The sequence below is a fragment of the Furipterus horrens genome, unplaced genomic scaffold, assembly GCF_987537825.1.
Source record: "Furipterus horrens unplaced genomic scaffold, mFurHor1.1.pri manual_scaffold_3, whole genome shotgun sequence".
NCBI lineage: Eukaryota > Metazoa > Chordata > Mammalia > Chiroptera > Furipteridae > Furipterus > Furipterus horrens.
In genome coordinates this window covers 31,665,329-31,689,644 of record NW_028327173.1, presented here as the reverse complement: position 1 = coordinate 31,689,644, position 24,316 = coordinate 31,665,329, and the positions used below count along the sequence as shown (strand labels likewise).

At 43.9% G+C, this 24,316-nt stretch overlaps 1 protein-coding gene across 1 annotated transcript in view; it reads left to right on the top strand.

Moving 5' to 3' along the window:
- MKNK1 (MAPK interacting serine/threonine kinase 1) overlaps positions 1-23,723 on the top strand; it is a 34,055-nt gene extending 10,332 nt beyond the window's left edge. Inside the window, exons 5-12 of the mRNA XM_090269394.1 lie at positions 1,195-1,268; positions 6,835-6,939; positions 10,052-10,107; positions 18,097-18,192; positions 19,698-19,892; positions 20,544-20,708; positions 21,894-21,937; positions 23,294-23,723. Of these exons, the coding sequence (XP_090125520.1) occupies positions 1,195-1,268; positions 6,835-6,939; positions 10,052-10,107; positions 18,097-18,192; positions 19,698-19,892; positions 20,544-20,708; positions 21,894-21,937; positions 23,294-23,528 (970 nt within the window). The 3' untranslated portion in view covers positions 23,529-23,723. The remainder of the gene's footprint in view (positions 1-1,194; positions 1,269-6,834; positions 6,940-10,051; positions 10,108-18,096; positions 18,193-19,697; positions 19,893-20,543; positions 20,709-21,893; positions 21,938-23,293) is intronic.
- The last annotated feature ends 593 nt before the right edge of the window (positions 23,724-24,316 follow it).

The following is a 24,316-nucleotide window of genomic DNA, read 5'->3' as shown; positions in this document are numbered from 1 at the left end:
TGAGGATTATTAGGAATACTTGCTGCTATTTTCTGTTTCTAGGATAGTCACGTATGTGCAGCTACTACTGAGGGTCCTGAGACCTGGTCTAACCCTCTGTGCTTGATAACTGGGCCAAGGTGCTCTCTAGCCCCATCTTAGTCTGCTCACCACCAGCTCCAAATGAGTGGTTCTCCCACTGTGGCTTTAAATCAGGGTCACCTCTAAGACTCTGCTTTCCCCTCTCCCTCCATGGCAGGGTCAGCAGGGAGCCAGTGGCCTGGTATTGATGGCTTTGTCATTAAGCTTGGAGGATGGGGGCTGCTGTTGATTTAACTCCAGGCACTGCCTCTACAATCTTCTTTCAAATTAGGCCATTTTGGCCATCTTATTTGGACGCCTTCACACTAGTAAAAGCCTGGTATCTCCCAAAGTGGTCAGCATTTTTTTATGAGGGACAGATTTTTATTTTCAGCCTGCAGCTTCTGAGTTCAGCATTAGAGACTCTACTTGGTTTATTTCGTTCTTTAAAAGAAAAAAAGCCCCCAACACCTCCAATATCCAGGCTGGTGGCTTCCCTACTGAGTTACAAGACGACCTTGTTGGCAGAGCACAGTAATGCTCAGGCAGACAGAGAGTGCTCACCGGGGAAGGCCACAAGTGCTATGGTGGCCGGGAACACGGCCGTTTCATTAAGCAGCGCTTAGCAGTTAGGGTCTAGCAGTGCCCACGTTAGGCCCCAAGTCTATTTGACAGATGTTTCCATTTTCTCCAGGCAATGTAAATACTGCCCCGTGATTTATGGGCAAGAGGGAGGGCAAGTAATTATTTGCTGCTTGCCTCCAGGACACACACCTACTATTCAGCGTTATTAGCCGCAATTGCTTCCAGTCGGCTGCAGATTTTATTCAGTTTAATGTGACCGGGACTTTTTTATAACTCTACCTAGTGGGTTTTAGGGTTGGGGTTTGACAGCACAGACTTGGCGAAAACACCAGAGACTAAACATTATGGAAAGATAAGGTGACCTGAATCTTGCTAACACCATTGGCTACTTCTCAAACATGAGTCTTTAATAAGCATTCTGATTTCAAGTTGATTTCTGTCCTCTTACTGGGTATTGTATATTTTTTCATTGTATATTTGTAAATGGGCTTTAATATATAATACCATTTCTCCTTTTTTTGCTTTTCCTCCTATTTTTCTCTATTTCAGGAACATTTTGGAGCTGATTGAATTCTTTGAAGATGACACAAGGTTTTACTTGGTCTTTGAGAAATTACAAGGAGGTACTTAACTGTTGAGTATGTGTTTGGACTTCTGATTAAGACGCGGGGTGGTGATCATTCATCATGAATCCCAGAGACGTCTAAAACGAGTCAAGCTAATAAAAAGGATGAAGGACTTAAAACTGCCCTTGATTTGGGAGAAGGGAGGCCGGAGGGAAGGATGATAATTAGCATTTTGCAGAGCTTAGAATGTCACCTGTGTGGGCATTCTGTAAATGCCTTCTCATTATAATAGGGCTCATATATAGATACATGTAGTCATCAATTTATCAATCCATGTTTTGACATGTTCACTATTTAAATGAATTAATTGTGGGATGTAAGCTCTTAGATATATTGTGAAGTCCAGAAAGGCTCACTAGGGGAGAGGAAGGTCCCATTGTTTAGGACTCAGAACCAAGGTAGAAAGGATGCCTGAGAATGTGACATGCTTCACATAGAAAGATGCCATTCTTGACTGTCACCACTACTGCCATCACCCATACTCATAATCACTGAGATGTATATTGAAGTTCCTTTTCTGACAAAGAGAGGAGATAGAGAAGCCTTGTCCTCCCCATCACTCACCCAACCCTAGGACACATTTGCAAGGTGAATATTAGGGAGGATGTCTGGAGCTGAGTGGAGGGCTACATGGGGAGACTTGATGTTTTAGATGTTTTAGAAACCAACAAAGCTAAGTTTAAGTCTAGCTCCATCACTTACTAGCTGTGTGACCTTGAGCAGGTCACTTAACCTTTCTAAACAGTATTCTCTCATCTGTAAAATAGGGATAATGACAGCAACCACCTCCTTGGAATGCTGCTAGGTTAAATGATATAATTCATGTGACATGATTAGCACAGTGCACGATAGGCACTAGGGTTCAATAATTGCCAGCAGTTAATTTTTTTTAAGGTTTTAATTTAATTTTATTGTTGTTCTATTACCGTTGTCCCATCTTTCCCCCATTTCTCCCCCCAACCCAGCCCACCCCCTCTCCCACAGTCAGTCCCCACCCCGTTGTCCATGTCCATGAGTTATTTATACCAGTTCCTTTACTAGACCCTTCCCCTATTTACCCTTTCTCTCCCCCCATAACTATTTTTCTGTTCCTTGTTCAATTTTGTTCATTTGTTTGTGTTGTTCATTAGTCTCCTGTATTAGGTGATATCATATGGTATTTTTCTTTCATTGCCTGACTTATTTCGCTAAGCATAATTCTCTCTAGTTCCATCCATGTTGTCGCAAAAGGTAGGAGTTCCTTCTTTCTGCTGCATGGTATTCCATTGTGTAAATGTACCACAATTTTATAATACACTCATCTACAGATGGGCACTTAGGCTGCTTCCAGCACTTGGCTATTGTAAACAGTGCTGCTATGAACATAGGGGTGCATAGGTTCTTTTGAATTGGGGTTTCTGGATTCTTCGGGTATAGTCCTGGCAGTGGAATTGCTGGTTCAAAAGGCAGTTCCATTTTTAGTTTTCTGAGGTAATTCTACACTGTTTTCCATAGTGGCTGCACCCGTCTGCATTCCCACCAACAGTGCACAAGAGTTTCTGTTTCTCCACATCCTCACCAGCACTTGTTGTTTGTTGTTGATGATGGCCATTCTGACTGGGGTAAAGTGGTATCTCATTGTGGTTTTTATTCGCATCTCTCTCTAATGGCTAGTGATGTTGAGCATTCTTTCATATGTCTATGGACCCTCTGTATATCCTCCTTGGAGAAGTGTTTGTTCGGGTCCTTTGCCCATATTTTAATTGGGCTGTTTGTCTTCTTGGTGTTGAGATGTGTAAGTTCTTTATATATTTTAGAGATCAATCCCTTGTCTGAGGTATCATTGGCAAATATATTTTTTCATATGGTTGGTTCCCTTTTCATCTTGCTGATGTTTTCTTTTGCTGAGCAGAAACTCTTTAGGTTGTTGTAGTCCCATTTGTTTATTCTTTCCTTTATTTCCCTTGCCTTAGGAGATGTATCAGTGAAAATATTGCTACGTGGGATATCTGAAATTTTCCTGCCTATGTTTTCCTCTAGGACTTTTATGGTGTCACAGCTTACATTTAAGTCTTACATCCACCTCGAGTTTATTCTGGTGTGTGGTGTAAGTTGGTGGTCTAGTTTCATTTTTTTGCATGTCTCTGTCCAGTTCTCCCAGCACCATTTGTTGAAGAGGCTCTTCTCACTTCATTTTATGTTCCTTCCCCCTCTGTCAAATATTAGTTGACCATATAGAACTGGGTTTATTTCAGGGCTCTCTATTCTGTTCCATTGATCTATATGTCTGTTCTTATGCCAGTACCAGGCTGTCTTGATCAAAGTGGCTTTGTAGTATAGTTTGATGTCAGGTATTATGATTCCTCCTGCTGTGTTCTTCTGTCTCAAGATTGCTGTGGCTATTCGGGGTCTTTTTTGGGTCCATATAAATTTTTGAAGTATTTTTTCTAGGTCTGTGAAATATGTCACTGGTATTTTAATAGGAATTGTGTTGAATCTATAAATTGCTTTGGGTAGTATGGACATTTTAATGATGTTGATTCTTCCCATCCATGAACATGATATTTGCTTCCATTTTTTTCTATCTTCTTTAATTTTTTTCTTCAGAGATTTGTAGTTTTCCGAGTACAAGTCTTTTATCTCTTTGGTTAAGTTTCTTCCTAGGTAATTTATTTTTCTTGTTGCTACAGTAAATGGGATTTTTTAAAAATTTTATCTCTGACATTTTATTGTTGATGTACAGAAATGCCTTCGATTTCTTAATATTGACTTTGTACCCTGCTATTTTGGCAAATTCACTTATTATGTCAAGTAGTTTATTAGTGGAGTCTATAGGGTTTTCTATGTACACTATCATGTCATCTGCAAATTATGACAGTTTTGTTTCCTCTTTTTCAATTTGGATGCCTTGTATTTCTTTTCCTTGTCTGATTGCTGTGGTTAGAACCTCCAACACTATGTTGAATAGGAGTGGAGAGAGTGAACATCCTTGTCTTGTTCCTGATCTCAGGGGGAATGCTCTCAGTTTTTGTCCATTGAGTATGATGTTGGCTTCAGGTTTCTCATATATAGCCTTTATTATGTTGAGGTATCCTTCCTCTATTCCCATTGTGCTGAGGGTTTTCATCATAAATGGGTGTTGTACTTTATTGAATGCTTTTTCAGCATCTATGGATATGATCATGTGTTTTTTTTTGTCTTTCAGTTTGTTTATGTGGTGTGTTACATTTATTGATTTGCAAATATTGAACCATCCTTGCATTCCTGGGATGAATCCCACTTGATTGTGGTTTATGATCTTTTTAATGTGCTGCTGGATCCTGCTTGCCAATATTTTGTTGAGGATTTTAGCATCTATGTTCATCAGTGATATTGGCCTGTAGTTTTCTTTCTTTGTTGTGTCATGACCTGGTTTTGGAATTAGGGTAATAATGGCTTCATAGAAAGAGTTTGGGAGTTTTCCCTCTTCTTGGATTTTTGGAATAGTTTGAGAAGGGTAGGCATTAGTTCTTCCCTAAATGTTTTGTAAAATTCACCTATGAAGCCATCCGGTCCAGGTGTTTTGTGTGCTGGGAGTTTTTTGATTACTGCTTCAATTTCAGTCTTTGTTATTTGTCTGTTCAGGTTTTCTACTTCTTCTTGATTCAGTTTTGGAAGTTTATATGTTTCTAGAAATTTGTCAAGTTTCTTGCCATACAGTTGTTTGTAGTAATTTCTTAGCAATCCTTTGTATTTCTTTGATATCGGTCGTGATTTCTCCTCTTTCATTTCTGATTTTGTTTATTTGGGTCTTCTCTCTTTTTTTCTTGATGAGCCTGGCTAAAGGCTTGTCGATTTTGTTTATCTTTTCAAAGAACCAGCTCCTACTTTTGTTGATCTTTTGAATTGTTTGTTTAGTCTCTATGTCATTTAATTCTGCTCTGATCTTGATGATTTCCTTCCTTCTACTCACTCTGGGCTCTGTTTGTTGTTGTTCTAGTTCTTGTAGTGTAGGGTTAGATTTTTTATTTGAGATTCTTCTGTCCTTTTCAGGTATGCCTGTATTGCTATGAACTTTCCTCTCAGGACTGCTTTGCTGTGTCCCACAGGTTTTGGGTTGTTATGTGTTCATTATCATTAGTTTCCAGAAACTTCTTGATTTCCTCCTTGATATCATTGTTAACCCATTCATTATTTAATAGCATGTTATTCATTCTCCATGAGTTTGAATGTCTTTGAGTTTTTTCCTTGAGATTGATTTCTAGTTTTAAGGCATTGTGGTCTGAGAAGATGCTAGCAGTTAATATTTATCAAAACAATTGGTTATGGTGGGGGCTAGCTGAGAAGTATGTAGAATGTTATACTCCACCTCCCTTTTTTACACATTTGGAAACAAGAGACTCATTACAGTAAAGCAAACCTGAGGCCTAACCAGGAGCTGGTTTCATGTTGGGATCCCTTGATTGTTTAATCCGGCAAGTGAAAGATCTTTCATCTTCTATGCATGCCAAAAACCAGAGATAATAAAGTAAATATGTACCATTTTTAGGACACAGGGATGACCCCTTCAGTCCAGAAACACTGGCTTCCAGTAGTGAGCATAGACCACATGGAGCCTAGCCATATGTTCATTGCCTATGCCTGCCCTGCCCCACCCAACAACACTAGGACTGTGAATTACATGTTTGAAATGCTAGATGCAGCTGAAACCATATCACTCAGAGTGCAGCTCTATTGAGACCAAACCCAATGGGTAAAGAGAGTGGGGTTGGCTCAGGGCAACCGCTCCCCCAAGCATTCAGGCTACAGGTCCTCTTGAGGGGAAGTCTGCATAGTCTAACTGGGCTTAAGTCCTGATGCCACCACTTAACTGGTGTATGATCTTGAGCAAGATTGCTTAACCATTCTTGGCTTCAGGTTCCCCATCTATAAAATGTATTTGTGTATTTTGTGAAATTGTGGTGACCCTAAGATAATCTATTTAAAGAGTATTACACAGTGCTTGACACATAATAACTACTCAAAAAAATGTTAGCCAACAAAACTGACTTAGTTTTTGAGAAATTGCAAGGAAGTACTTACTGTGGAGTATTTGTTTGGACTTCTGATTAAGGTCCAGGGTGATGACCATCCATCATGAATACCAGAGGCTTTTCAAAGAAGTTGCCAAGGAAAGTTCGGGGGGAGCAGTTTTTTCTTTTTCCTAGACTTTTATATATCCAGTGAGGGTTTGGCATTTCTGCTTGTAGGCTATGCTCTTGTTTGGATCTGAGATCAGATGCAAAGGAGGAAAAGTTTCTAGAGGGGCCCCCAACCCCAGGTCGAGTCACTTTTACTTCTTTTTGATTCCAGAAACCAAATGGCATTTATATTTTTGTTCATTTAAATAGTTGTTCTCACTTCCTTCTGTACTCATCATAGGCAGGTATGGAAGATAGCACTTCAGTTCCATTCAGTACAATTTTGTGCTGGTACCTCCTCTGTGCCAGGAACCACACTTGGTGCTGGACATTCAGCAATGAATAAGCCTGTATTACTTGGCCTCTGAGAGTTATACTTCATAGAGCCTGAAGAGGCATGCCCCCATATCCCCTCTGCTCCCCAGGCTCCATCCTGGCCCACATTCAGAAGCGGAAGCACTTCAATGAGCGAGAAGCCAGCCGAGTGGTACGGGATGTTGCTACTGCCCTTGACTTCCTGCACACCAAAGGTGAGCCAAGCCTTTCCCTTGCTGGGTAGGTTAGGTTGGGCCAGCCAGCCTCTGGGGACTGAGGGAGAAAGTTAGGCCAGGTGGAGGACTGGGCCAGGAGCTGGTGCAGCTAGCAGGCCCAGCCATGAGTGTGCAGCGGGGAAACCAGGGTGGCTCCCAGACTTCTGATGTGGATGGTGGGTAGATGTGGAGCTGTTAAGAATTATAAGGATTACAGAAGAAAGAGCAGGGAAGAAAATAAATTTCATGTTGAACAAAGCATGTGTAGGTGTGTGGATGTGGATGATTTTCTTTTCCTTTCCTAATGAAGGATGTAAAACATGCATCATACAACAGTTCTAGTATAAATTTTTGAGTGTTACTCTTTCTAGTCTTAAAATACGTCACCTATATACCTGACCAGTATGACTCGGTTGGGTGTCATTCTGCAAATCAAAAGGCCACTGGTTCAATTCCCAGTCAGGCCACATTCCTAGGTTGCAGGTTTCGTCCCCAGTTGGGGTGCAGACAAGAGGCAACCAATCAATGTTTCTGTCTCACATTGATGTTTCTTTCCCTCTCAGTCTCCTTCCCTCCCCCTCTAAAAGTAAATAAATAAGTAAAATCTTTAAAAAAAAAAAAAAACTTTTGTAGTAAATTAAATATTTTTGCAAATTGGCTATTTTTGAATTCCATAAATATGTGTAATTATTACATACATTTTTTAATTTGCCAAACAATGGTGCCATGGAAAAATGAATTCTGGCTTTACCTTTTTACCAGCTCTGTACTCCCTCAGTAATAATGCCTAACCCAGAGAGTTATGGTGAGAATGAATAGAGAATTATATCACCAACAGTAGTTAACATTTAGATAGCACTTATTATGTGCTAGGCACTGTTTTAAGCCTTTCATCTGTACTAACTGGCTTACATAATAGTGTGTGTCCTATGTGTGTGTTGTATATGTATAACATAGCTGGAGCATAGTGCTTAGCATATAGTACAAAGTTCTTCAATAATATTATTTCCTCCAGCCTTGTCCCCCACCAGGCACAAAGCATTTTTATTCCTAATATTAATTCTCTTAGAGCATTCTGCCTGGTGGGGGCAGAGCAAATCATTTGTGACTTAGCTCTGCTCCCTTCACTTTTGCGGATACAGGCCAGCCACCTTGGCTGTGAGTGCTCAGGACCACTTGTAGGCGTCCTGTCTGTGCACCCCACCTTGTGCCAGCAACACCATGCAGATTGGTGTGGCCTGGGTGCAGGAGGTTCAGGTTCATCGATTCTGCCTCGTTTCTTCCAGTGGCTGGGGAGAGATCTGGAAACTGACAGTGCCCAAGTTGGGGGCCTGACTTGTACATGGGGTGAAAATTCCTAGAAGGGGGAGTCTGTACTTCCTACGGCATGATGAATGGCAGTGGTTCTGTTTCTGAAAGCTGGGATGCGTGTAGGTAACACCTGCCTGACAAAGATTTACAACTGCTCCCCAAGCTGCCTCCGTAGATTGCAAAACTGGGTCAGGCTTTTTACAGGATCCATACCTAAGAGGGGGGTAAAGGTGGTTTTATTTTTTATTTATTTATTTTTTACAAGAATGCACTAAAGGGAACAGAGGCTGGTAGTGTCTGAGGAGTTCTGAAGTGCTTGTTAACATCTAGCTGGCCAGCTGCCCATGTGCCTAGAAGTTGGAGGGGATGAAAAACGATTTCCAGCTGAACTTGGCTGTTTTCTAAATAACTTCACACTGGGAAGATGAATTGGGCAAGAATGGGTCAGCCCGGAAACAAGTTCCATACTTTTAAATATTGGACACACTGCAGCTTAACCTCTGGGAAATGAACCAGAGCAGCTCGATGACTGGTGTGCTCACAGGCAGGCCTATTATTACACATGGCTCTCAGTTCTCAGGCTGGGGGACGACTGGGCCATCAGCACCTATTTGGAGAGCAAGGCTCCATGTGTGGCTCATGATCCTTCTGTGGGAGCACTTGCTGTAATGGAAAATATCTTTCACTTTTAGTACGGCAAGCTGTAGCCCGACTCAATTTGTGCAGCCTGGACTGAGTTGCTCTGGGTTCTCATTCAATTAGGTGACTGATGAAGTCACTGAGCCTGCTGGAGCTCAGGTTTGTCCTCTAGTGAAGGGCCTCCAGTGGGCTGGGCCTCTGTCACCTACTAGGGAGTCAGAGGCTGCCTGAGAAATTGATCACCCAGGGAGTTTTAGTAAAGCAGACTGCTTTTCCCTGTTACCCAAGAATCCTCTGCTGCTTTCCAGTCCAAGCAGCAGCTGTTCGGCTTTTGCTCAGCCTTGCAGCCCTCTTGTATCTGCATCATACATTCTGCAGGAGGAAAGAGGAATGGGAGGTTTCTGGGTTGGTTCTTTGCCCCTGTCTTTGGTTAGAAGGTAGTTTTCCTGCAGGTGCCTTCTAGGCCTGGTCAGCAGCTTTTAACCCCTCATGGGGTTAGCCGCTACTGCAGTGTCCTTCAGAAGGGCTGGCCAAAGTGCAGAGGGGCAGGGGACTTACCTTAAAAACAGCACCCCATGGGCCAAAGCAGTCTTTACTGTGCCTCTGGAAGGACTGTCTTGGGCATGCAGAGCAGGAGAGAAGGGAATTGGAAAGCTTTGGGAGATTTGTTCACTAACACTTGATCCTCTGAACATTAAGGAAGTCCCACTGAAGGAACCTTTTTTTTTTTTAAATTGGCCACACAAGAAGAAATGAGGTAGAGCAGTCTCAGCCCCCTGAGATGCTCTTAAACAAGGCACTTATTATTTCTGCATTGCTGTTCCAAGCAGGGCCATTTGCAAAGCTCTTTGCTCTGCTTCCTATCAGGCTTCTTATTCTTGGTTGTCCCTGCAGTGCTAAGCAGTAGGCTGGCCGGGGTTCATTTAGCCCTTCTTATCCCTGCCAGACTTCTAAAGCGTCTGCTTCAAAAGAACTTGCAAATTCAACTATGCTTTTGGTTTGTCTCTGGTTACGTCTGCCTCCTGCAGCTCGTTGACTTTTTAATGTACCATAATTGGGAATTAATCTGCGAACAACAGCATTTGGAAAAAATTAATTGTGTGTGGAATGTTTGATAATTATGTGCATATGTTAACCGTTTCTTTGCTCTTTGTCATTTCAGGCATTGCTCACCGGGATCTGAAGCCAGAAAATATATTGTGTGAATCTTCAGAAAAGGTACTTAGGGCCCAACTTAGGATGTTACAGTTTTTACACTGATGCAGGGAAGCCACCTTGCTTTCCATACAGGTTGTTAGCAGCCTTCTCAGCCTCTGGTACCAACATGAACTGATTATTATGGACATGTGAGAATGTTATACCTAATGTGTAGTGTTTCTATATTGCAAATAGGGTTAATCCTTTTCCTTCTCTGATGTTTTCAGCAGTGTGATTGGCTTAAGCCTGAGAGTTTGTAAAATATATGAGACCCACACAAAATGAATGTTTTCTAGTTTAATGCACCTACCTTTAGAGCAGCTGATGGGAGTCATAATCAACAACTCAATCTTATATGAAGCAAATATTTGCCTATAAATGATGGTTATGTCATGGTATATATGCTACTAGAAGTGATCATTGAAAAGGATTTTTGTTTCTATTTTTATTGCCTATTAAAAAGGAAACATACTTAAGATTGAACAAATTCATCTATTTTAAACTTTCCCTTAACTCAATCTACTAGTAAATGGAAGTGTTTGAATTTCCATAAGCACATATAAATTTGATAAATTCTTTGTTAGGAGGGGTTTAGGCCCTGGTGGTTTTGGTAGCCCACATTCATAGTTATGTTTCTGTATATGTGTATGTATGCATGAACACATGTGTCTTGGTTTGAATTAAGGGACAGCTCTTACATAAGGAACAGCTGTGAGCGAATATTGAGTCAACCTGGTACTTAACAACTCTTTTATTTTTATTTATTGATTTTAGAGAGATAGAGGAAGGGGGAGTGAGGGGGAGAGAGAGAGAGAGAGAGAGAAACATCAACCCATTGCTCCACTCATTTGTGCATTCATTGGTTGATTCTTGTACATGCCCTGACTGGAGATCAAACCCACATTGGCTTATCAGGACAACACTTTTTTTTTTTTTTAATATGCTTTATTGATTATGCTGTTACAGTTGTCCCAATTTCTTTTCCCTTTGTTCTCCTCAACCCAGTGACCCCACCACTCCCTCCAGTTGCCCCCCACCTTAGTCCATGCCCATTGGTTGTGCATATAGTTCTTCTCAACATCTTCCTGTCTACTCCACTCCCTCCTACTATGCTTCTTAATTCCTGTACCATCTCCCTCCCTTTACCCCCTTCCCCCTCCCCATTGTTCCCCATACCTATAATTCTTTTCCTACTCTCGTTGCCTACTTAGTTTATCTTTGTTTCAATTTCCTAGCTTCTGCTGTTGGTTGTTGTGATACAGTTTTTATTTTAATGTTCATAGTTTTGATCCTCTTTCTCCTAAACAAGTCCCTTTCACATTTCATATAACAGTGGTTTGGATCTGATGAACTCCTTCAGTTTTACTTTGTCCTGGAAGCACTTTCTCTGCCCTTCTATTCTGAATGACAGCTTCGCTGGATAGAGTAATCATGGTTGTAGGTTTTTGCTTTTCATTACATTGAATATTTCTTGCCAGTCCCTTCTTGCCTGCAGTTTCTTCTGAGAAATCAGCTGGTAGTCTTATTGGGACCCCTTTGTATGTAATTCTGTTCTCTCTTGTTGCTTTGAAGATTCTCTCTTTATTCTTAATTTTTGACATTTTGATTATAATGTGTCTCGGTGTGGTTCTCCCTGGGTCCAGTTTTTTTGGAACTCTCTGTGCTTCCTGGACTTGTAAGTCTATTTCCTTCCCCAAGTTAAGGAAGTTCTGCTTCATTATTTTTTCACATAATTTTTCAATTTCTCTTTCTTCTTCACCTTCTGGCAACCGTATGATTCAGATGTTGGCCTGCTTATAGCTGTCCCATGGGCTCCTGAGCCTCTCCTCATTTTCCTCACTTTTTGTTTCCTCTTTCTGCACTGGTTGACTGTTTGTTCCTTCCCTATGTTCCAATTTGTTGATTTGACCCCTGGTTTTCTTTCACTCACCGCTTGTCGCGTATGTGTTTTTGTCATTTCAGCAGGACTAGCCTTCATTTCTTCCCCATCTTGTTTAAGATCTGCTGTCTTATCTGTAAGCATTCTTATAATCAAAGCTCTGAACTGTGCCTCAGAAAGATTTCCTATCTGCTGATCCATTAGATCAGATATTTGCTGGCTGGTCAGCTGCGTCACTGGGATCTCTATCATGATATTTGCCATCCTGACAGTTTTGTGTTTACCTTTGCTTCCTGGGCAGGGCTGTCACACCTCCTACGCTATAGGGGGAAGAGCACCGTGCACTCATCACAACCAGGCAACCCTTCTCGCCACACTGTGGCGTTTTGTATGGGGCCAGGGGTCCAAGATGTATCCTTGCCATTTACTCTCCGCCGAGAGACCGGAAGCTTCTTCCTCTATCCCCAACTCCTCCAGCCTTCACAGTCCAAGGCAATGGGGTCTGCCTTCCCTGGCATTGAAATCATGAGCTGACGGGTCTGGTCTGCAGCTGGGGGTGCGCCCAGGTGTTTCTCGCCTCTTTTTAAATATGGGTGTCAGTGCTTACCACCATCCTGCCACTGTCACCGCAGCTACTGCCACCAGCGCAGCTTGACCTCTCCGCCCCGGCTTCACCCCTCCTGTCCATCCGGATGAGCACCACTTCTTTATGACTTCATATGTTGGACTTCCATGTAACTCTATTTTCTGGAACTTCTGTTTATTTCTGGTTTTGCGATAGGTCTATTCCTTCTTAGTTGTGAAGGGAGACGGAGTGTGTCAGTCTAGGCCTCCCTTTTGGCTGGAAGTCTCCAGAACAACACTCTTAACCAACTGAGCTACCAAGCCAGGGTGGTACTTAACAACTCTTGTGAGAAATAGTAATGTATTAGTTCCAATGAGATCTTGTGCCTTCCTGTCAGTGACTCTAACATTAAACTATGATTTATCATTATTATCATTATGATTATTAATTATAGTTAACAGAGCGCACTGCCTCCTGTCCTCCATGAGTGGCACCAGAACTGCTGCCACTTTATGTAAGGTGCAAGCCAGGGCTGGCCAGCACTCAGCTACTGTTTGGAGCCCTCAGAGGGAGAGAAGGCGCCACTGCCAGCCACCACGCCACTAGGCAGGGCCAGACAACACAAGGCGAGGACCACATGAACAGGCAAAAGGACTGCAATGTCAGAAACACAACTGTTGTCACATGCAGATGCTGACATAGGCAAACACAGCTCACCTCTTCACACAACCGCATCAAAATTAAAACTAAACTGTAGAACAACCATCACTCAGAACCATCAGAAATCGAGTTGAATGGAAGTCTGAAACCACATCCATCCAGACTGGGAGGAGGAATGAAGATGCAGAATGGGTTGGTCCCTCACCCATGTGTGGTGGATAAAAATTTGGGAGAGATATCTTGGGAGTGAGGAGTTCCAGCCACCCCATACCAGGCCTCCCAGCCCAGGGTTCCAGTGCCAAGAAGATAAGTACCCACAACTTCTGGCTGCAAAAACCAGTGGGGATTGACTCAGTGGAAGAAACTGCTGGAGCCCCAAGCAGTTCCTCTTAAAGAACCCACAGAGGTATTCACCTACTCAGACTCACTCCCTCTGAGCTCCAGCACTGGGGTAGCAGCTTGAGAGGCACCAGTGGTATATAGGGAGAAATGGAAGTGTCTGGCATCAAGGAAAGCAGAGGCTATTGTCCCTTTTCTAAACCCTCCCTCCACAGAGCCGGCAAGCTGGTGCCATATCTGAGACTCCAACAACCTGGCTAAAACTGTTTGACCCTCCTTGGAGATCCCCAGAGATTCCACCCCAACCAACTTATGGGCCCACCCAAGCTGCCTTTCCATATGAATAGCTGGTCTTGGCTTATGCTTCACAACTTCCTAAGTCCTATCAAATAAGCAGCAGCTGGCCTCAGTGAGCCCCAGGCCCGGCTCTCGCCACAGTCAGCCTGGATTCACAGCTTGGCTTTGCCTGGGAATCTCCAAGCCTACCACAAATAGCAGCCATCCCAGATTGCTTTATATCTCAGGCAGGGTGGCCCTGGGCAAAACACAGGTGGGGGCTGACCTTCGCTTGTACTACCTGGGAAACCCAAGGGCCAGTGTACCCAGTGGACAGCTATAGACCACATCACAGCACCACCACCCTGCACAGCTGATCCTCCATGGAGGGAGGAGGTTGGTGGTCAGTGGTTATAGCCAGTCCTTGAAGCTGACTGGCCTGGGTAAATCCCTCTCATTGATCTGCCAACAGCAACCATGACTCACCTACAAGAGGAGAGTGTACTCAGCCCACACAAAAGGCACATCTTGAGTACCCACCTTGGGTGATAGGGAAGACTATGCCACTGGACCCTACAACACACATACTGCATTAGGCCACACTACCAAGACCTGGAGTCAAAGCAGCTCTACCTAATACATAGAAACAAGCACAAGGAGACTGCCAAAACGAGGAGACAAAGAAATATGACCCAAATGAAAGAACAGATTAAAACTCCAGAAAAAGAGCTAAATGAAATGGAGATAATCTATCAGGTGCGGAGTTCAAAACACTGGTTATAAGAATGCTCAAGGAACTTAGTGAGGACCTCAGCAGCATAAAAAAGATCCAGTCAGAAACGAAGGATACACAAATTTAAATAAAGAACAATTTACAGGGAAACAACAGTAGAGTGGATGGAACTAAGAATCAAATCAATGATATGAAACATAAGGAAACAAAAAAAAAAAAACTAATCATAACAAGAAGAAGAAAAAAGAATCCAGAAAAAAATGAGGATAGTATAAGCAGCGTCTGGGACTTCAAGAGGTCCAACATTTTTTACATCATAGGGGTGCCAGAAGGAGAAGAGAAACAGCAAGAAATTGGAAATCTATTTGAAAAAAAATAACAGAAAACTGCCCTAACTTGGTGAAGGAAATAGACATGCAAATCCAGGAAGCACGGAGTGTCCAAAACAAGATGGATACAAAGAGGCCCACCCCAAGACACATCATAATTAAAATGCCAAAGGTTAAAGATAAAGAGGGAATCTTAAAAGCAGTAAGAGAAAAGAGGTTAGTTATATACAGAGGAGTTTGCATAAGACTGTCATCTGATTTCTCAAAAGAAACTTCGCAGGCTAGAAGGGATTGGCAAGAAGTATTGAAAGTCATGAAAAGCAGGGATCTACAGCCAAAATTACTCTACCCAGCAGAGCTATCATTTAGAATTGAAGGGCAGATAAAGAGCTACCCAGACAAGGAAAAACTAAAGGAGTTCATCATCACCAAACCATTATTATATGAAATGTTAAAGGGACTTATTTAAGAAAAAGAAGATCAAAACTATGAACAATAAAATAGAAAAAAAATTATCAACAACTGAACTTATAAAACAAACTAAGCAAACAAGGAGAACAGAGACAGAATCATGGATACAGATAGCATTTTGATGGTTGCCAGATGGGAAGGAGGTGTGGGGGAATGGGTGAAGAGGTGAGGGGATTAAGAAGTACAAATAGGTAGTTACAGAATAGCCATGGAGATATAAAGTACACTATAGGAAATGGAGTAGCCGAAGAACTTATACATATGACCCGTGGACATGAACAGTGGTAGGAGGATTGCCTGAGGGAATGGGGGATGCTGGGTGAGGGGGGCAAAACAGAAAATCAGGACAACTGTAATAGCATAATCAATAAAATATAATAAATAAAAAATAGAAAAATACATTAATATTTTTGAGTGCTTACAGTGTGCCGTCATTTATTTAGTATTTATAAAATCTCATGAGGTAGGTACTGTATTTATCTTCATTTTATGAAGGGGGAAACTGAAACTTAGATAGATTAAGAAAGTTACCCTAAGTCACTCAGCTAATGAGTAGTAGTAGAATATAGATTAAAACTCAGGTAGCCTGACCAAGAACTCCATGAGCGCTTTGAACTATCCTGTTATATTTGCCTCTGGTTTACAATGTACTTTTATGTTCTTTGTTTCATTTGATGTTCATGGCCCAGATTTGCTGACCCTTTGTTTGTTATGGTTGGAAAAGTAAAATTAAGAGAGACTGGGTGTCAGAAGACATCAAGAAAATAAAAACAGGGTAAAGGAGGATAAATGGTATCAGAAGGAGACTTAGTTTGGGTGGTAAACACACACTACAATATACAGATGATGTATAGTAGAATTGTACACAAGAAAACTATATAATTTTATTAACCAAAATTGCACCAATAAATTCAATTAAATTTTTTTAAAGAAAGAAAATAAAAAGATAACCCACAAAATGAGAAGGAAAAAATTACAAATAATATATTTGATAAGGATTTAATATCTAAAATATGTAAAGAACTTCTAACGTAACAATGACAATCAATTAGAAAATGCGAAAAGGACTTGAATACACATTTCTCCAAAGAAGATATACAAATGGCCAATAAGCACATGAAAAGATTTTCAACACCCGTAATCATTAGGGCAATATAATGCAATACCACCTCACACCTACCAGGATGGTTATAATAAAAAACAATAGAAAATAACAAGTGTTGATAAAGATGTGGAGAAATTGGAACTCTTGTATATTGCTGCTGGGAATGTAAAATGGTATAGCCACTGTGGAAAACAGTTTGGCAGTTCCTCAAAAAGCTAAACATAGGATTACCATACCACTCAGCAATTCTACACCTTTGTGTACACCCAAAAGAATTGAGAACAGAGACTTGAACACCAATGTTCATTGCAGCATTATTCACAATAGCCAAAAGCTGGAAAGAACCCAAGTGTCCATCAACAGATGAATGGATAAACAAAATATGGGTATATACATACAATGGAATATTGATCAGCCATAAAACTGAATAAAGTTCTGATACATGCTACAGAATAGATGGACCTTGATAACACTGTAAGTGGAATAAGCCAAACATAAAAGGACAAATATTGTATGATTCCACTTATATGAAATATCTGGGATAGATAAATTCATATAGATGGAAAGTAGATAAGATGTTACTGGGGCCAAGGAATGGAGAAAATGGAGATTTATTGCTTAATGGGTGTAGAGTTTCTATTTGGGATGATGGAAAAGTTTTGCAAACAGATACAGGTAAAGGTTGCCAATGGTATGAGTGTAATTAATGCCACTGACTCGTATACTTAAATATAGTTTAATGGCATATTTTATGTTGTGTGTGTGTGTATTTTATCACAATTTTTAAAAAGAGAGTCTAGGTGGAAAAAGAAAAGAAGAAAAAATGTAACAGGAAAAAAAGGCAGGGAGCAGAAAAGGGAGAGAGGGAGGAAAGAAGGAAAGAAGGAGCAGCTGAGACTTGTCCAGGCTCCCCCAGCAGGTAAATGTCTGAGCTGAGACAGAACGAGCATTTTTGACTCATTGTGCTGCTTCCTGCACAAAGGCTTTTCTCATGCGTGCACACAAACTGCCCTCCCACCCCACCCCTGGTTGGCTCCAGAGATAACCCTTGCTGTCTGTGGTCTCGGGTGTAGCATCCAATTCTGGTGGGCTTGGCTCCTCTGTTGAGGCTGCATGGAGTAGCCAGCCATCCCAGTTTGCTCTGGCCTGAGGAGTTTACTGAAACACAGGACTTACAGGGCTTAAACCAACAAAGGCCCAAGCAAGCAAAGTCAAGATGATCACACTAAGCCACCTGAGGTGGTCAAGGGTTTACTTATAACTCCTTTGCCCTCCACTGATTGGTCTGCAAGTAGTGTCCCAGGAATACATACTAACTTCTCTAACTTCTGTGTTGCACCCTATGCCTTTGTTTGTTGGCAAGAGTTCTGTAGGTTTGTTAGTTGTTTTATACTGAAGTCATAGTAGTGTGAACCATGTCGTGCACACAATTTCTCTTAGTCAGAAAATAAGGGAAGAGCACAGGAAAGGACACCTTAGGATAAATCCCCAGGTGATTTCTCATTATCCCGTGGAGAGTAAACATGATCTGACAGGTAAAGCTGGACTTCAATGTAGCAGCCACATAACTAGGTACCCACATAGTGACCTCAGCCTCTTCATGCCCTTTGGTTTCTTGTATTTGTGATCTTTGCTCTCTGCTTTCCTTTTCAGGTGTCTCCAGTGAAAATATGTGACTTTGACTTGGGTAGTGGGGTGAAACTGAATAACTCCTGCACCCCCATAACTACGCCAGAGTTGAGCACTCCAGTATGTATGGCTGGACACCCTATGCCACCTTCGTCTGAGCTTCTGTATATTTGGAGTGCTCCTGATCCAAATCTCTGGAGTCTAGAATAGAGGGCTAAAGGAGAAGCGAGCATATCTACACCTCTTCCCTCTGCCTGCATTGTCATTTGGCTCACTGCTTTGTGCTGATAACATCCTCCCTGCCCCAGTGCTTAGCTACTAATGAAACTGACATTAGAGCTTCTAGCTTGGAATGGGTCTTCTGCCAGTGATGAGGCAAATTATATCTGTAAGAACAGGCCAAGCCCTGGATCCTGATCCAGGTAAAGATAAACACCACTCCAGGGCCAACCCTCTGGCATATGAGCACGTGATAGCTCTGAGAGTCCTATTCCCACTGCCGAAGTCGTGGTGCATCACCTTGTGATGGAGGGTGGGGAGTGTGGTCTCTCTGCGGCGAGAACTCAGGTCCTGGGCTCTCTGCACGTGGCTCATGTGGCTAAGTTGTCCCCTTGCTTCTCTCACTTCACACTTCATGCCCAGATGGTGTTGCTGGGAGCCACTTCTTCCTAAGACATCTCTGTACATACTCAATATACTGTAATTATCACTCTTGAGACTTGCTTGCTTTATAAGTGGATTTTCCTAATAACCTTTTTTTAAGACATGCACTTGACTATGCCCATGTCTTATTCTAAGCAACATTATTAGAAATGTTTGTATATTAGCTTTTATGACACTGAGATACCTTGTTCTCAAAGTCATTAACTCTAATTACCAATAACAGAAAATGTCTTATCTCCACTCACCATCTTTCCATCAAATTAGTTGTATGTGTTGGAGGTGGGAGGGGTGTCTCTTGGTGAACCTGAAATAATGAAGAGGGAGCAAAAAGAAATTTAAATTTTTATCAGCAGTTTTCTATGCAAAGATGGGAGGAAGGAATCCTAGATCCTGAGTTTATCACTGATGTGCTTGAACAAATCCCTGTCCCATCTATAAATGGGAGAAGTTGGGAGATTAGATTTGTTCTAAGAGTTCTAGCTTTGATGGTCTCTTAATTCTGAATCCTTATATTTCCTTCCTCTAAGCTAGCAGGGAAGCTGGGCAGGACTTCACTTTAAGAAGTCCTTGTTTTATGGAATCGATCTCCACAGATCTCCATCCCAGAACCGTGCTTCTGAAACACTGACGTACCTGTACATTAATTGACTGTATACAGAGAGCTGAGACAGGGAGATTCCTGAGCTGCTTGACCAAGGGTCTCTGCCTACCTGAAAAGATAAGGTTACCTGAAACTAGTCACATGGGTCATGGAGAGTGACAGGACTCAGTTTCCAAATATTCAGTTGGCCCAGCTTTTCTAAGTGCCTTGGTAGCATGAGGCGGGCTCTCTGGCTGGCTTTCCTGACAGCTTCCTGCTCTGCAACTATCCTCTTGCTCAAGTGCTCTTTGCTATCCCCTCTCCCTGTGACTAAGCCTCTCTCTTCTCTGCCACTTCCCCATCCCCAACCCTGGCCCCACAGTGCGGCTCTGCAGAATACATGGCCCCAGAGGTGGTGGAGGTCTTCACAGATGAGGCCACATTTTACGACAAGCGCTGTGACCTGTGGAGCCTGGGAGTGGTCCTCTACATCATGCTGAGTGGATACCCACCATTTGTAGGTCACTGTGGGGCTGACTGTGGCTGGGACCAGGGAGAAGTCTGCAGGGTGTGCCAGGTGAGCACAGTCCCAGGACCCACTGCAGAGGGCCAGCTGGAGGTCAGCATGGTTGGGGGATGCCAGGCAAAACTGGGTTTGGGTATTGTTCCTGATGTGGAAAGGGGTACATAGTGCCCCTTCCTCATTGTGTCCAAGTGCAGTCACAAGGTGAGATAGAGATAACTGGGCCCTTAGCCGAGCTTGGAGTTCAGGGAGGATTGTTAGGGAAGATCATACCTGAGCTGAGTCCAAAAGGATGAGTCTTGCCTCGGGGGAGAGGGGCAAGAAATATAAGTAAAAGAATAGCACAAGCAGAGACATGAAGGTTTGCAGCAACTAAGGGTGTAGAGGAAAGAAGAGCAGAGTACAAGGCTGATGGTGGTGGGAGATGAGACCTGAGAGGTCACCAGCACCCCATTCCTGGAGGGCCCTGTATGAAGGGCCTGGGAATCCCAGCTTTGTTCTCTAATTGATATTTCCCACGCACCAACACCCAGCCTGCCAAGGGCATTCCGTGTCATTTGATGATTTAGGGGAGTGTGTGGCATACCCCAGCCATGAGCTGTGGCTTCAATGAGGCCAGTTGGACCCAGGGTGACTAGATCAATAACAGGCACATCCTGCCCACCCCTGGCCAGTGTCACCTCAAAACGAATCTTCTTTACCTAGAATAAGCTGTTTGAGAGCATCCAGGAAGGCAAATATGAGTTTCCAGACAAGGACTGGGCACACATCTCCAGTGAGGCCAAAGACCTCATCTCCAAGCTCCTGGTTCGAGATGCAAAGCAGAGACTGAGTGCTGCCCAAGTTCTGCAGCACCCCTGGGTGCAGGGGGTAAGTAACCCAGGGAAGGGTGGCGTTCCACACCCTCAGGCCTGCAGCATGGCCATGAGGAACCTCTCATACCCAGGTGGCTGACCTCAGCTGGAGGGAGATTGTATAGCACTTTCAATTCCTGTGCACATAGAGCGATCTGGCTCCTAACCCAGCCCCAACCTGAGTCCCATGCTGGTTAGTCCTAGACTTGCTGCTAAGCTTGGTCACAGACTAAGGCCCTATCTGGCCCATACTTCTCTGGGGAATTTGGACATATATCCCAATACTGGCAGAGCCACACAGCTCAGGAAGCATCTTGGTGTCATCACTGGGGCCTGTAGTACCATCCCCTTGTACAAAAAGATCATTCGCTGAGAGTGCCCAGGAGCAAGGCCTTGCTGCCCTGCTTGCTGCATGGCTTCATTAGGGGCAGTGTGTTCTTCTGTGGTCCTGGGGTCTGGGTGCAGCCTGCCCAAAAGGCAAATGGTGGCGTTTTCACCAAACTAAGGATCTAAGGCTTCACTAGAAAACATTTTTAATCACCCTCCTTGGTTAGTCATGGGACCTGACTTCTGTCCCTTCGAGGAGTCTGTCAGACCTCATGGGAGTCACTGTGTCTCCTTCATCTGCCAGGTCCTCAACAGCCTCAGTGGCTCCAACAGCCCCATGTTACAGATGGGGACCCAATCCAGTGTCTGAGTGGCTAATTCCCAGCCACTCAAGAGTTGCTGTCTCTGCTGAGTAGCCACCATATCAGACACTGGTAGTAGTAGAATGAGTTTGACCCAGTCCCTGTCTTCATGTTCTAATGGAAAGAGGGAAACAAGGGAATAAGTGACAGGATAGTGTGGCAGATGCTTGGGGCACCAACAGCCCACAACCCACCACTACTTGGGACGGGCAGGGGTTGGGAGGTAACAGGGAACGGGGAATGTCTCACAGGGGAAGGGACCCTAGAGCTGTGTCTAAGAGGATGATTAAGACTTTGCCAGGTAGAGAGGGCTCTCCATGCAGAGGCAGCTGGGTTGAGCGCTGTTCCTTGCTTGTTCTCTACTTAGAAGACCTGACCCTGCAGGCAAGCCTGGCCATGTCCCTGTGCTGGCCCTGAGCCTGTAATAACCCATCCACTCTGCACTGGTGTGGGTGGGGGAAGCTCCTGAAGGAAGGAGCAGCTTACCCACACAACTATCCTTCCCATTCTAGCAGGCTCCAGAAAGGGGACTCCCCACGCCGCAAGTCCTCCAGAGGTAAAGCTTCCACCACACCCAACACCCTTCCTTCCTTGGCTTTGACTTTCAAGCTCTCAGCCACATTGGGATGGAGGTGGGGGATGGGGAGCCCATCTCTAGGCTCAGGGATCCTCTGCCTGAAGTGGCTCCCTGGCCTGCCTTCTCCCCACTTCTCTTCCTCTCTCCCCCATGCAGTAAATTTCTCCCTCTCTTCTCTTCTTCCCCAGCCCTCTAGCATCTTCAGGGCCTCTCCCTGTGCTGTGTGCAGGAGAAAAACCTGCTTTGCATAAACACTTGAATCCTAACTGGAAATCACCATTTGCAGCCCCAAAACAGGCCTTATCTGTGGGTTATTACACCAGGCTTTCCTTCTGCAGCCATGGTTTGGTGAAAGTAGCAGGAATTAGGGGCACTGTAAGACAGTAGGATCAAATGTGATATATATATATATACTACTAGACAAGCAATAATAATAATGACCGCTATATAGTAAATATTTACATGTGCCAGATAAGGTACAAAGGGCTTTACATAGTTTTCTGATAAATTTCAAAGCGAGGCATTCCTATTACCCCATTTTATAGTTTAGAAAACTAAGGCATAGAAGGATGAAGTTAACTTATTCAGGGCCACACAGTAGCCTTGCAAGTTCAACTTTGAACCTGGATCTCTTTGACTTAAGTTTCTTTTAATGCTTACATTCTTAATGAACGCTGCCCTGTTCCCAAAGGGCCAGCGCTAAAGCGTGTGGGAACCCCTCCAGGAACCAACCTCCTGGATAGTTTCTAGGAGCTGCACAGGGAAGTCTTGCACCTTTATAATCTCAATTCAATTGAGCCAGAATGCTCCCGCCCAGCTTGGGCTCCTACCTGATTCTCTAGAGCTGCATCCAGATGCTTTGAGGCTCCAAACCTCAGATCCACCTTAGCAGATTTATTCAGCAAACCACAGTGCCTGTTACATGCCAGCACTGAACTGGCTTTTGGGGACACAGGCACAACAGCACAGCCTCTGCTCTTGGAGCTCCCTCCCAGGATGGGGGAGAGGTATACACATAGGCAGGTTTCATGTGCCAAGGCCCTTTCTCTGACAGAGCTCTGTGCAGAGGAGGGTGCTCTAAGTGAAAGGGGCATTTGTCCTTTTTAAGTCCAAGGACAGTAATTGAGAGTCAAAGCCATTCCCACCTCAGTGAAATCAGGTTGCAAACCCAGGCAGGAACGACTTATGACTTTGGAGAAAGCAGCCCTGTGCAGGCTCAGAAAAGCCTGGCGGGAGTGGAACTGCAGCAGTTGGTGGGCGTGTCAAGAAGCTAGCCTGGCTGAGGCCATTGAGTCCTGCCTCCTCTTTTCTCTGCTTTTCCTTCTGTCCCTGCAGAAATAGCAGCACAGTGGACCTGACACTCTTTGCAGCAGAGGCCATAGCCTTTAACCGCCAGCTGTCTCAGCACGAGGAGAATGAACTGGCAGAGGAGGCAAAGGCACTGGCCGAGGGCCTCTGCTCCATGAAGCTTTCCCCTCCCTCCAAGTCACGCCTGGCCCGCCGGAGGGCCCTGGCCCAGGCTGGCCGCAGCGGAGATGAGGGGTCATGCCCAGCACCCACAGCTCTCTGACAGATTCCAGTCACGCCTTTCAGGCCCTAGACCTGTCCAGGCACTGCCCCCTAGAAACCTGTGAGGCCAAAGGCTTCAGAGAAGGCAAAAGGACCTTCTGTGTGGCTGCAGCAGGGCTTTCTCATCCACCACGGCCCTGAGGTTCCCACCCAACCCCCATTTCCCTAGAGACCTCTAGGAAAAAGCTTTTTCCAAAGGGGTGGAAAGCAATCACTTGTCACTTTGCATAATCGCCTGAGGCAGGGACATCTCTGCTGGGCTCTTGCCCACCTGCTCACCCGCCTGCATATCTGGGATCCAGCCTGCTCTCATGAATGAGGGCAGTGGCGGCTGGGACTGCAGCCTTCAGGGAGGCAACTTGAGAAGCTGTCAGAGGCTCTTCCCTCCCTGCACTGTCACTCCCCCCCACCTTGGTCAGTCCTACCTTCCTCTGTCCTTTGGATGTCCTCCCCCAGGGCTGAGCAAAGCCGTCCCCTCAATTCAGGAAAGGGCAGAGAGACTTTGCATTCTGGAAGCCAGATCAGTCTTCCAGTCTGTAGCACAGAGAAGCACATAATCTTTCTTTGCCGTGACCGAAACGTGTCCCTCATTTATCATCCTCTTCGTTGTTTGGTTGGAATTGCTTCTAAAGTCAGTATTATTTCATTTTTAAAAATGTTTTTTTGACCATGCTCTTCCAGCAAAGATGGTGGGAGTTTCAGTTCCCACTGCAAGCCCATGGACTTGCCAGAGCGTCCAAAGGCTCACTCTTCTTTTGCTGAATGTCCACACTTTAATCGACAGTGTCC